The following is a 14836-nucleotide window of genomic DNA, read 5'->3' as shown; positions in this document are numbered from 1 at the left end:
TGTACTATAGCTATTATGGGCCAAAAAAATATAGTTCAAATAAACAGCTAAAAGAGGGAGCGTGTCAGATGAGCAGTAAATGTTAATAGCAGGGAAAAGTTCTTTTTTGTTCTCTGTGTAAATCTGTAAGGAAGCAGAAGCCTGTCTTGTGACAAAAGCTCAGAATCACTCACATGCATAGATCCTTCCTCTGGCAAGGTTAAAAGAACCTGGTGGAAAAAACCCTAATTCTGCTCCAGTATGGGAGGAGGTGCCATGGGTGAGGGCTATGGCAAAAGATGCAGTGCTCTGGAGCCACCTCCACGCATGGAAAAATGGATGAGATCTGATGGTGCATGGAGCAATGAATGGCATGGCTTAAATTAGGCTTAAACTGAACATCTGGGTTGTCTTTTCTTTTTTTTTTTTTTCCTCCTGAGCAGAACACAGACACTGAGTGCAGAGTCTTTATCCCAGAAGCTGAATAAAGAGATCCCCCTTAGATTTAACCTCAGTGTAAATATTTGTAACTCTTTGTGACTTCTGTGAGGCAGGCAGTGAAGGCACAGATCATTAGTGGTTAGGAAGCTGGATAGCAGCAAATACATATCTGCTCACAGGCAATTGTAGGGTTAAAAGAGCAAAAGGAAATTTGATGCAGCTACAACATGTTTTACACTGGTGATCTGTGTAGCAACGAGGAAATGCATGGAAAAGCAAAATTCCAGACAACTGAATTGATGATATGATTCATACACTGACTTTTTCACTCAGCACTCATCCCAGTCATAATGAGAATCATCTGAGTGGAGTAAAATAACCACTCTAAAGTTTGGAGCTTGTAGGAGGGCGGTAGCCTATAGCCATGCTAGATGTGAGAGTCATTTGCTCTGTAGCCTGTTGGAGAGCTGTGTCATGTACAAGATGGAGCTTTTCCTTTGGCTTGTTTTTTGTGTTTGTGTTTTTTGGAGGTGTCCACTGCAACCCTGACTTTCATTCCAAATTGGTCCTGGACAGCTGCATGTATACAAATATGTAATATATGTATGCAAATAATCTGTGCTTTCAAGAAAAATTGATCTTTGCATGTGCACATGGCCAGCTTGGCAGCAGTGCACCAAAAGAATTCGTATGTGCTAAATTTATAAAAACTGGCTCCAAACATAGAAGGGAAATAGCATCAAGAGAGTTGAGGCACACCCTTAGGATGGTGTTTGCACGTATTCTCACAACTGTTCTTGGTTAAAGATGGCTCTTGCTCAAACAGCATCAGAAATGTAAACCTCACGTTGCTTTATTCTGTGCAGTTTAAGTTTTTGATCTTAGAGAACTTAACATATGATAAAATAATGAGGTAAAAACATATGTCTATTTAATCCTAGTCTGAAGTTACATTTCTAGTTCATGCCAAATGAAGCTCCACTCCAGAGTTTTCTAATGATCAGTGTGCATTTGTGGGACCAATGGGATGCTCCTGGATACAATGTGAATTGTTTTTTATATACAGAAAATTATTCAAAGCACAAATCCCTACCATTTCAGTGAAAACCACAGAATCATAGAATAGTTTGGGTTGGATTATCAACCACAGAAAAGACTTCGGAGAAGAGGCAGTTCAGTACAATAACAGAAGTTGGCCAGCCTTGGGGCCCAGCAACATTCCTCCTTTTTCAGCCCAATATATGTGAGAGCACTGTGGTTCCCTGGCCTTAAGTCCAGTGAGTACACAAATCCCAAGAGGTGCCCATGTGCACACATGTGTGCATGCACACACAGACACACAAAAAATATGTGATATACACACAGCTGGCTGCAGAGATCAGCACAGAGAGCAGTGGCTTTACTGGCATGAACATCCCCATGAACACATCTAAAATCATGTCATACACACATAGGCACTGTAGACAGTCATATTCTCTTCAACTGGTAAGGACTGAAGTCTTGAAATATGTGTACATTCCTGTCTCTCTAATAGCTGGTTTTGGAAATTGAGTCTCTCCAGTTGCTGACACCTTGGTTGCAGGTATTCAGACCTCCTGTCCTGCCATCTGGCTTGTCCATCTTGGAGTTTATTAATGTTCACACACCCACACAGAAGAAAGAAATTTGATTTCATAAGAATTAAGGATAGTCTGCAGTGATTAAGTGTGGGATTGAGATAGGAAAGGGTGCTGACCATCTGTCCGTTTGTATCTGCCCTGTTAATCTTATTTTCCCTGTATTTTAATGTGCAAAATCACTTAGGTTGGAAAAGACCTCCTGACCTCTCTCTGTTCATGCCTTTGGTTCTTCACCTAAGCATCGCATTATGCATTTTTCGCACTTGCTTCCCCTTGAGTGTTCTTGTACTCTGGATATCCTCCCTCTGTGTTTCATCCAGTGCAGCTTTTGGGGCAGTCCATCTTAGATTGGAAACAGCAGAGGAACATGGGTTTTAGATAGCTTTGATTCAAGGTGAAATATCTGCATGGACTTCATCTCACCTTGCTTTAGCCAACTTAAAAGTTAAGAAGAGGGCTTCTGCTGAAGCCCATGTTGGAGGAGAGAAGCTTTTCCAACTGAGCCCATCTATCTTAAGGCCTGTCTTATTCCAGGATGAGATGAATCACTCCCTAGCAGTGCCTCTTTTTCTCCCTTAACTAAAGGCAAAGCCTAGATGGCTAGCATAGGCTAGATGTCTAACCTTTACACTGCCAAAATGATGGGAATAGAATCCTACTTCCACATTTTATCCTCAGTGCTGAAGGCTGTGTCTCTGGGTAACATGTTGTAAAGTTCAATGTACCTAACACTTCCTCTCAAGCTGCTGCTCCCCTTATGTGCGAGGCTCTTACAAAAATAACCAGCTGCAGTCTGTAAACAGTGTGGGTCCTGAAGGAAAAATACTGTCAAAGATCAATCTAAGTCAATATACAGAGCTGGAACTTGGGAAATAGTAGTCTGTGTTAGTGATGTGTGTGGTATAAAGAAGATGGAGTGACCAGGATCTGATTTTCTGTGATCCCTCCCTGAGCGTTCACCAAGAGTGCAGCTCACAGAAGTCAGCAGCCCTGGGTGCGCACTGTGGCAGAGCTGGCTTCTGCGCTGCAAGGGGGGCACTCTGCGTCGCATCCTGCTGCTGCTGTTCAGCTGAGGCTCTTCCAGGAAGGAAACCTCTTTGACCCAAATAGGATGAGTTTATGTGCATTCTGCAAGAATATTTGCAAGGCCAATTTGCACTAAAAATACCCTGTCCTGCTCACTAATGTACCTGAGTGACATCTAGCTTTGGCATAGAGTTGTGATTAAGATCTCAGTCATCATTTCCTTTCTGTGTAACTCAGTTCCTTTCAGAGATTAAAGTGGAGATAATAGTATTTCTTCTTATCTAAGAAGTACATTGAAATGTGAGGATGGAAAGCACTGTAAAACTCCAAAATAGAAGGAGATTTTTCACTTATACTTAGGAGTATGGATCCTTTTCTCTTTTTCTTTTCCCTAGCAGTAGCTACTTACTGATTTGTGTCTCTCCTTCTTACCTGCCTAGAGCATGACAAGTAGATTGTTGTGGCCTTAAGAGCATCAGGTTTTTAAGACAAATGAAAAAGTTTGAAATATGGCAGAGTTAAACAGAACCTTTGATTCCTTAGCTGTGCTGGTCCTGGCAGAACAATGTAAGAAAGGTCTATAGTAGCATGAAGGAGAACCTAATAAAATGCACAACAATATAGTCATGATACAGGAAAATAAGTATTTCTATCCCCATATATTTAATTTTATCCAATATTATATGATTTAATTATCAAAGCACAGCAATAATGACCTATGCAACACTAATGACTATTGGCAACAAGGCTCAAGAGGACACACAGTCTAATTAACTTTAATAGGATGGATTTAATAATACATTGGATTAACATCTGTTAGAATGAAGCATAAAGATTTATTGTTCTCTGAATAAATATTGACCTCTTGCTCTCAGGTCAATAAATCTTAAGCTTGTGTCCACTTAAATTAGTATCTACTTATTACATTAGCACTCTTCTGTTTCCTATCACCTACTTCACTAGGAGGAGAGGGGAGCTGCATTTCTCTCCTGCTGCATCAAACACTTCTTTCAGGAACAGAAAGTAAACATTGAATTTGCAGATAGAAGAAAAAAGGTCTGGGCCCCACACTGTCCTTTCTTCACATAAAACTGTCCTTTCTTGCTGTTGCTTCATAAGAAATTTCAGAAATGTTTGAGAAAAAATCAATTACTATTAATGCCACAGAAAAGGTGTACAGCTTGCATCATCTGTGTGATTAAACAGTCTTTATACTTGTGTGATGTGAGTGATGTCAAAATATTTTTGGGGATGAGTGGGAGGAAATCCTGCCCCTTCATGTGTAGTGAGATACAAAGTTGTTTATTGGACTTTGGATTTCATTTTGTGCTTCAGATATTTAAGTACAGATTCCTTTCGAGCTGTAAGAGTTTCAAGAGGAAAGAGATGGAATATGTTTCTTTTTCATACATACAAGGGAGGGATTTCTTGTTACTCTCTAAAGGGGTCAATATGGTTAGAAATATCTACAAGTCTAAGAAAATTATAACTGAGAAGTGTTCCTCTAAACTAGTTGAAAATCCTTGAGGCTGATATCCATTCAGCATATATTCAGACCTTCCTTTCAAATTTATTAGATAATTTAATGGGTGATATTTATAAGGAAACATGGGTTAGTCTAACTCCATCACAGGTGAATTTAGCAATACAACTCCCTGTGGTTTCAATGGCAGAGTTCTGTAGGTGATTGTTGATTAATGGGGAGAACCTTTTCCAGACACACTGACCAATCAGAAAACTTCTGAATTTTTGTAGGATGATTATTTGTGTTTATGGAGTTCTGCAGAACTTTTTCAGTAAAGGAAGAGGAATCTATCAGACTTTAATGGATAAGTTTTGTGTAGCAGATAATAATTGCTTTCAAAGCTCAAAACATTGTTCTTGCTCTCTCTCCTTCTCTGTAAGATTATCTATGCTGGTGCAGAACCCTGACAAAAACATGCAAGTACTTTACCCTGCTTTTATTTTCTTTCTGGTTGTGTGTGATTTATAGGTAGATGTGGCACTAAGGGAAATTGTGTCATTTACCATGGTAAGTAGGGAATACCTGGTCAGACTGGTGAAAGAATAAGGTCCTCAGAGCAATTGGGTGTACAGGACTAGAAAATTTCATCTGTGCCTCTGAATACTTAGCTATATCTATATCTCTAAGGGTTTAGGCCCAAGGTTAGCAGATCTTTTATTTCGTGTATTCCTTTGAGGTAACAAATTCCTTGGAAAATGGTTTCTAAATTTTGTGCCCAGTCTGCTGTTCCCCCTTCAACTGACCTTAAATTATCTAGGGATTGACTACAGTCTAGTTCTACTTACCTCAGACTGTTATTAATCATCATTACCTATACTCTGAGTGTTTAGTTTGCAAATACTCATAGGTGCAAATCATTATTTTTCCTTTCATTTTTCACCCTTTCAGACTGCAATAGAATTGCGCATTTCTGACACCCTAGAGATTCTGCTTTGTTCTTTCAGTTTCCTGGTTGTCCATGCATTAATCACAGAGGTTTGTAACATATGTTGGGTTTCAGTTAGGGATTAAAAAAAAAAAAAAAAAAAGATAAAACAGCTCACTGGGAACGAGGAGAGGAGCGAGGCTGAGCTGGAGTGAACATTGTCTGGGGGCAAGATGTACATGGAAAAAATGTGATGTTGACTTTGATAGGGCTCAGTGGCTTTTATTTCATAGCCATATCAGGCTTCACAAAAAGGAGTCTCAGGTAGAAAAATAATTTTGATAACTGACAATTATTGGTCTTGTATTTCACTGTGTCAAGGGGCATATGGGATCATTTACTGCATTAAATTAGGTGACTACCTAATTGTTGATTTAGACAACTACCTTGCTTTTGTGTTAGCATTTTGGGTCATGGTAGACACCATCCCCTCATGCTCCCCAAGGAATTGTATTCAGTCTCTGAGAAGGTCGGTATGATGACTTTAAGGAGAAAAAAAGAAAGTATGAAAGTTACCTAATTTTGCTGAAATACCTATTTTTCTTTAGATGTGGTTAAAGAATATGCATTGCTGGTCTGTAATTCTAACTGTACTGAAAAGAAAGGTTCTGATATCTTATACCAGAAGCTGACTTGTGCAAACAGTAAATAAGATCTTAACAGTGGGGAATAATTCCAAGTTTCTGATGTGACATTCCTTTTTCTACACTAGAAGCATGTTGAATTTTTGAACATGTGTCACCACATAATGCAGCTGTCTCTTTTTATAAGGTGTCCCTCCTAGCCCCAGACATTCACATTGCATTATGATTTCTTTATTCCCTCAATGGAATGGGAGGGAATCTTGGTCCTGTGTGTGTAAATCAAAAGGATCGGTTTTTTTGTTACTCTTTGCTTTCAAGACAACATGCTAGCCTTTCATCCTGGATGGAGAAGGGGAGCTTTGGCAGGGTTGAAAGACTGGAAATCCTAGTCACTAAAATGGGAACTTAATAAAATGGTGCACAAAGAGCCTCGTGTAAGCTGTGAAAGCTTTTAAAATAATTACTTTTATAAAAATATTAGTGCTCAACTGTTTTGAACAGATGAGAACACTGGAATCACAGTGTTGTGTGCTAGCCTCTGGAGTTGTCTTAATGCCTGCACTTTCTACACGGCTTGTTAATAAGATCTTGGTAAAGCAATACAGAAGTTACCGAAAAATAAAAAGAATTCCATGTGAATTGTCTTGAAAAAACTGCTTGTGCTCAGACCGAAGCAGACATGGGACCGTGCACCTGGAAAACCATGTTGTTCACCAATGTACTTTTTAGCTGTAAGTAAAAACACACACAAACTTGTTCAAGTGCTGATTCTGTTCTGGGGGCTGTTTGTCCTGGCTCCTCCTTTTCAGAGGCCAATACTTGGTCTGAAGGCTATTTTCTCTTGCCTCTTTATATATAAATCTCTTTATAAATTATCAGCCTAAAGAAGTCGTTGAAGACAATCAAAATCTGAAGGCAGCCCACCATCTCCTATTATTCAGGTAGTTTTCAGGGATTTTTGGCATTCATAACAAGTCCTCTGGCAAAAAGCAGTGAATGGGAAGATGATGTGCAATATGTGGTAGTGTGGACATACTGTGCAGCCCTGAGTGGGAGTCGAAGGTGCACAGAGAAGGTTGGTCCTGGGACAAAAATGCAGCAGCCTCTGTTCTTTGGTATGCTAGTTGCTCAAAGAACGTGGAAGTGGTTACTGCTATTTTGACAAATGCACTTATTTCTGCTTTTGTTGCGTGGTGTGGCACAAGGGAACACTGGCGCAATAGTGTAAGGCAATAATTTATTAGTGGTTTAGGGATGTGGGCCCAGAACAAATTCTAGACAAAAGAAAAACATGTTTGGGTTTTACAGAAAGCCTTGGCTACAGGAACAAAGCTGTGATTGGGTGTGCAAATATTTGGTATTTCGATTGTCCTGGTTGCTGTGACAGCTGAAAAATGGTCTGAGTTTGTTTTTAATTATCACCAGGAGGGAAAAGCCTGTTTTAAAGCCAGCAACTGATGTTGCAGCAAAAGGCAAGAAAAGATATTTAACAGTGGGGAATATACTTTCTCGGAGTTAAAATATGATGAAAGCACTATTATTTCCAAATATTTATAGCATTTAGCTAGTTTTGTGATTACAGCCAACCAAGAAAAATGTTTTGTTCATTTGTATTGCATCCAGTGATGGATATTAAAATGTCAGCTACTGTTCTTACATGATACTGACTGGTATAATTGATATCAAGCTTATCTTCTGCAGCCATGCTGGGAAATGCAGCAGGCATATTGTGGCAGGTCTTTGTGAGACCTGCTTAACACAGAAATTATAAAATACATATATCATACCTTGTGAATGCTCTGCCCACTTGTATCAGGGTGTAATGGGTTGGCCAATTGCAATAGATAGAATTACAGAATCATGGGATCATTTAGGTTGGAAAAGGCCTTTTAGGTCGTTGAGTTCAACCATTAACCCAGCACTGCCAAGTCCATCACCAAACCATCGACATGACTTTTAAATACCCACCCAGGAACGGTGATTCAGTCACTATCACTATTCAATCACTGTGGGCAGACTCCTCCAGCGCCTGACAATCCTTTCAGTGAAGAAATTTTCCAGTATATCCCATCTAAACCTCCTCTGGTAAAACCTGAGGCCATTTCCTCTTGTGCTATTGCTTGTTACTTGAGAGAAGAGACCAACCCTCACCAATGCATGACCACATAAAGACTTTGCTGGAATGAAGAATGGTTATATAGGAAAAAAGAAGCATGTTACCCAAAAGAGATGTAGTAAGTTGTCCAAACAGCCTCTAGCAGGGCTTGGGACAGTCCTATTTGTGGAATCTGTATCCAGTACTTCAAACCCTTGTTCTATCATTTAGGCAAGATAAGAAACTGCATTGTGAAAAAACCCTGAAACTGATAGATTATTACGTAAAAATTTAAGATTGTGTCAAAGTACTTCATAAATTGCGGTTTTATTGACTTTTTATTTTTTTGGTGGCATTTGCTGCACAATAGTTGTTTTGTTCTGAATATGCATGAATTCAAACTAGTCATTTCTAGCAGGAAGAATAACTTGTCAGATTTTGAATAGCCAGTAGTTGCCTTTTAAGTAAAAATCATGAACTTCCAAATGAATATTTACCCCTTCTGGGGCAGACAAAATAGATTTTTGTGGTCAGATGAGAGGGACTGTTCTGTATAAACTTGTCTTCCATTGCAAAGAACAATTTAGACAAGAACACAAAATGTGTTTCCCATATCTGTGAAATCGTGAGAATGTGATCTTTCCATTTTGTCAAAAGGGCAGCTTTTTGTCTTTTAGCTACGAATCTTCAGCCAGTTCCTCATGTGGTATTCGGTACCTTGGAAAATTTAATCAAGACTGTATTTGAGGAAGAGAAATAGTTTGAGCTGCTAATATGCTCCTGTTCTTCCAAAGCTGTCTAGCCTGCTTTTATGGATCCCTAGAAAGGTTATTGATTTACTGTGAATGTGGCTTTCTGTAGAAAAAGCTGAAAGCTGTTTGCAAACTGCCACCTGAAGCAGAGGCTTAAGCAGGAAATTTAGATAATTGCATTCTGCTTCCATTGAAGTTTGTGGCACTTTGGAAATTAATATCAGGGGAAGCAGAATGGGGTCCCGTGACTGGGAGTTACTGCTGCCAGCAACTGGAGTGCAGAGATGCTCAACCACCTGGGAACTGTTCAAAAGATTTGGAAAAATGTTTCTGATAGCAGTTGCCAATATTAACACTATTTTTTGTAGGCCTTCTGTCTTTGTAGTCCTTGCTGGGTCAGCACATTTAGACTCATCCACGCTACTCAAAGCTATTCACATGGGAAGTCCAGACAGGTTTGGCCAACAGAATGGGCAGTCCCATGAGTTTTCTCATACTTTCTTCTCTTTTCTGAGAGACAACAATTCTACAGATGTTTTATTTAAGCAGTGTCAGCACTTTTGATCTCACATACTTATAGTTGTACAAATAATGAATTTCTTTTTTGCTTGGCCATTGAATTGAGAAACTGGAAGAAATTCTTGGGTTTAGTTGATCAGAAAGTTGTTTTCAGGCAAACTAAAATGAAGCAATTTGCATAGTTTAAATTTTCTCAGACCTTTTCTATGAGCTTTAAATAAAATGGGTCAATTTTCAATTGAATTTAAGTTTTAATTGAAAACAGGATTTTGAAACAAATACTCAAAATATGTTTGTTTCCAAAGTTTAGAAAAAGTTTAGTCTTTCCTGGTTTCTTTGTTTTTCTGGCTGATTATATCTTAGGCTATTTTTCAAATTCACATTTTTTTCTTCCCCTGAAGCAATATATTTTCATAAAATCATTGCTTAGCAGAATACTTTTACCCAGCATTGTTAGCAATTTTGCAGCTCACTCCTTTTGTCTTAGTGTTTAAATTAAAAAAATCAAAACCAAAAAACAACATAATGTTGCTTTTAAAGCTTATAGCCTCTAGCCTACAGTTTGGAAAAAACTGTTGTGATATGTAGCATCAGGCATGACTGGAGAAATACAGCTGGAGTCTGTGAGAAGGAGGGCAGTACCCGGTGGCATCCAGGTAACAGATGTGTCAGGGGCAAGAAATATAATTTGTGATGGGACAGTTTGAAAATACTCAATTAGGTCTAAAATGAGGTCACTTACAGATTAAAGGAAGGTACTAGAGAAAGAAATTTATAATCAAGGTTGACATGGTCTTCCATTATCAGCAAGCCAGTCTGCAGTTGTCCAGCCTGAGCTTTCTTGCACTTTCAGGATATCTGTTAATTGCAATTGCCAGGGACAACATGAGTTTAGAAAAGTAGGGGGTTAATTAAAACAGTAGGTGCTGATTTCTTTGCTGCAGAAAAAAAAAAAAAAAAGAAAACCAAGATAGCATATTTTGGGGAATTCTGCTTCTCTCTAGGACAATTTATTTAGCTATCCATACCCAGCAGCACCAGTGCAGTTGGCGCTGGGGGCTCAGTGCATTTGCCTTGTATGAACAAAGGAGCCAGACTACTCTGTTCTGTTCTTTCACATGAGAAAGTATCTGCTATTTTGGACCAAGTGTACAACTTGAACTGCAAACTGGTGGTAGTGGGGTATGTATTTTAGAAGTCAATGAGATTATGTGCTTTGAACAAATTATGCACTTTGTTATCTTGTTGTGATTTTTCTTTTTTGTTTTGTTATTAGAATAAAATTTACAAACGAGTTCTTACAAATGTCCATAATGTTCCCCAAAAGGCAGCTAATGGTGATTGAATTCCAAACCATAATACTGTGCCATTACTAATGGACTAAGAATATTAACTATTTAACAGAGCTGCTCTGCGTGTTTCCCTTTGCACAACAAACCCCTGTGCTAGAAGGCTGTTCTTGGCTTAAGAACAAAGTTTGCATAGCTTCACCAAGGTAAGAATGGTTTTGGAGGCTTTGCTATTTGGAAGAAGAAATTTTCTCAAATAGGACTTTTGTCAAGTCATCTGAATAGATTTTTATGGTCCAAATTTGGGAACTAACTCTTGGAGACACTGGGTATGGGATTCTCCTGCTGAGAATGTGTTTAATCCTTTTGTTGAGTCAGACTGTAATGGTGGTTGCTGAAGTTTGCTATGCTGTTATAACCTGAGCCTGATAGAGATTCTTAAAGTGTTGGAGAAATTTGAATTAAATGTCATTGATGAATCAATTAGTAGGACACAGTGGTTTAAAGGTAAAAAAATGTTGCACTGTGGTATGACCGTGCAGAATCACTTTTCTCAAGGATACTTGAGATATGGAGAAGGACATCTGTTGCTCTTCTGGTCCCTGTGGTGCACTAGATACTTCAGCTGTAGTGTCCAAGCTGATCCCAGCTACTTATCATACTACTCTGTGTGTACAGATGCTGGGAAGAAGCATTGGCATCTTCCATATAAATATGTATGAGGATCATCTGGGGTCTGGACTCTTGATAGAAACAGCCTAAAGTTTAGGGCTAAAACTTTTTATTGTTGGTAGTGTGCCTGAGTGCTGGCTGAGAGTGGGAAAAGAGATTACTCTGTCACTCAAGTAGGTAGAGAAGGAGCTAAACTACTCTGCAATCTTTGTTCTGTTTTAAAAAACTCTGCTATCAGGAGTAAGGGAGGTATGAGCTGTTGCAGCTGCTGTGTAGCTCTGCACAGACAGACTGTGATGCGCCCATCAATCCTTAGGAAAAGCTTCCTGGGCTCTGGCTGCACAGTGCAGTGTGGGAAACTCTGGTGTAGAATGGCCTTGCACACATGGCACCTCCTCCCCACATTCTGAGGTGGAAGAAGAACCTGTCTGGTAGCTTTTATTCTGCTGTAGGAGTGTTTAAAACAATAATCCCCAGGGAAGATTGGCAGGGGAGACTAGCAGTGGGAAGGAAGAGGTGAAGGGAGCAAAGTAGAGAAGAGATCTTCAGGTTTAGGATATATTACACTTAAAATTCTTAGACTGCTCCGCAGATGGACCACATAAAGAATTAGATTTGCAATTTGAACAAAGTTCTGTAGGAAGATAATTGGACTGGTGAAGCAATCTCACTCTCACTAAATTGCTTTTCAAGAACCCTATCCTGAATGGGGCTGTGCAGCTCTTTCTGATATTGGAGCATCTTCATTTCTCATTGACTTCAGTGAGAATTAAACTCATTGAACTCCTGAGTAGGTAATTAGTTTCTTACAGGTCTTTTTTTCTGCTGCAAAGTGGTAGCTGCCTTTCCCTTCTGTTAGCAGTCATACCCTGTGCCACTCAAGCCCAAGCCTCAGCATGCAGGTATCATTTAATGGTTCTTTTGGGAGACATGTGCTTAAACATTTGAACACAGATTCTGTTCCTTATTGTTTTCTGTGGATAGGATCCTTGACAGTTTTGTTACACTGACTGCACCACTTTAGCAAAAAGAACATGCAAAATACGTGATGTAAAGTCTTTCCAAAACCAATCCCATCAAAAGCTTATAAATCAAATTTTTATTTTGTTTTATTTATGTAGGAAGAGTTTGTTTTGCTTTCAAAAAGGGATGAACACATTTCAAATTAAGAGGACAGATTCATTAGCATGGAGGATGAATGAGATAATAAGTGAGATCATGAAAGTGAGGTTTTTCTACCTTTCCTTTCCACGAGAGAAGACCTACAGAAATGCAGTATATTTACAGTCCTCAAATTACTAAAGCTGTAAATGCTTTTGCTTTCATGGCCTCTGTTTGCACTACTGCACATTTTGGGATGATGGATTATGGAGCACCAGGTGTTGGGATGAAAAGAATCAATAGTGTGATACAAAAGATGAAATAACTGTGATGGAACATCAATAAAGGCTAAAAGCTGCCACAGGGATTTGAATCTTAAAGAAGAGCCTGAGAAAGTGTATTAAGAAGAATTCACTTCTCCCTTTGCACTTGTAGTATCTTTATTCCATGAGCAGAAGTCACCTGGGGGCTCTGTCAAGGACAGAGCTGGAGGAGTTTTTTCTTTTCTGGGTGTACATGGTGCCCAGCACACCACCTCTAGGGCACAATGTCATAGTGTCAAGGTAATGTCAGGACATAGCTGGTGTAGGTGCAGTTTGGAATATGTTTGGTCTGAAGTGGAGAGGATTTTATTTTATTTTTTAAGAAATACATTAAATTAAATTTGTTATTAATTTGCACACTACTCCCACAAGCAAACTAGATGAATACATTTAGAAGTAACTAGTTGCAGTTCACATCTGTGCTGTTGGGACGTTGTTCTGAGGAAATGGCAGCTGCTCCTCTGCTGCTGTGACCCATTCTCAGGGGACTTGGCCACTAAAGAAACACAGCAAAGCTAGGCTGTTAGTGTTGAGATCTTTATCTGTTTCTATCTAAGCAGAAAAGACTACTGAAATATGTAATGTAAAAATGAAGCTATGAGGTAAGTTCAGCATCATCATTTTTCTTTTGCAAATCAGGCACAAAGTTTTAGAGCTGAAATAAATTACTGCAGAAAGCAAGGTTAGGTCACACACCTATTTTCTTAGTTCAAAGTCAAACCATCACAAAGAGAAGGAGAGGAACTCACTCTTCTGAAATACCTTGGTGTTATTACTAATATATTAAAATGCAAGATCTTAGTTCTGCCTTCCAAGGAATAGTTCAGAAATGCATTTAAGCCTATGAACTATTTCAAGCATGACAATACAGAACTACTCACACGCTTTAAGCTATGCACAAGATTGATTGGCCCAAGTTAACAGCCCTGCTGGGACGAGATCAAATGCTCTGCTATAAGGACCTGACTCTGCCAGTCTCACTCATGGATTTTTTTCAGCAGTAAGATTTCATCCCATGCAACACAAGACTGGTGTAGCCAAAAGTTACTCACATTGTAAATCTACGAGATGAAATCTTACACGCCAGGATCAGGTCTTGTCTTTAGTATTGCATCACACTGAGTTTTTTGGCAGCTTGAGTTTCACAGGGGTTTAATGCAGAATGTCCTCTAGTGACAGCTGCTTTGCAGATGTGGTGGAGTAGGGTCATCAAGGACAAGAAGTCATGCTTAACCTGGTTAGCACAAGGAGACAAACCCTGCCTTTAACCAGCTGCAGCTGCTGTTCTTCCTGAGTTCAAACTTTTGATCTAAAGCAGGAAGACTAGAGACCTTAACCCAGCCTTTCCCATGTCACTGATCAATGCCTCAAGCACCTGGGTTTAGATCTTGCTCCAATTCTTTCAGGAACTTGCTGTATTTCTGAATGTGACATCAAACCTTTTTTTTGTCTCTACTTTCAGGTTGCTCCTATAATTAAGGAGAGGATGATGAAGAAGGGCAGCATGATGCTTGGGTACCAGCCTCACCGGGGCAAAGTCAACTTCTTTCGCCAGGTGGTTATCAGCCCGCAGGTTAGCCGAGAGGACATGGACTTCCTGCTGGATGAAATTGAGCTTCTCGCTAAGGACTTGTAGCTGTAGCTCCACAGCATCAGGTGCTGCTCACATGTGATATTTATGGAGAGAGTAACAGCAGCATTCTGGTGCTGTTTTGTGAAAGGTAGTAAAAAGCTTGAGATATAGTTTGGAAACTGTCATTTTACAGATTGGTGTTGAGAACTCTGCAGGTAGAACACCCCTTCACAGGAAAGCATTTGCTGACAGGGGCTGGGGGGCAGGCTGGTGCTTCCAGCACCCATTCTGGGAAGTGTTTCCTCTGAGAATGTCTGTGCCCCAGGAAAGGCAGCTATTTACTGGGTGCCTGTGCACAGTGTAGCTCAAACTGGTCACTTATGCATGCAGGCAAAATTCCTCTGAAGTTGCTA

General features: G+C 39.6%; 1 protein-coding gene across 1 annotated transcript in view; it reads left to right on the top strand.

Annotated features, from left to right (window-relative positions):
- The window catches only part of GADL1 (glutamate decarboxylase like 1), a 79405-nt gene extending 64919 nt beyond the window's left edge, over positions 1-14486 (top strand). Inside the window, exon 15 of the mRNA XM_030971642.1 lies at positions 14313-14486. Coding sequence (XP_030827502.1) covers positions 14313-14486 — 174 coding nt within the window. The remainder of the gene's footprint in view (positions 1-14312) is intronic.
- The last annotated feature ends 350 nt before the right edge of the window (positions 14487-14836 follow it).

The sequence above is a fragment of the Camarhynchus parvulus genome, chromosome 2, assembly GCF_901933205.1.
Source record: "Camarhynchus parvulus chromosome 2, STF_HiC, whole genome shotgun sequence".
Taxonomy (NCBI): Eukaryota; Metazoa; Chordata; class Aves; order Passeriformes; family Thraupidae; genus Camarhynchus; species Camarhynchus parvulus.
This window is presented reverse-complemented; position numbering and strand designations above follow the sequence as displayed.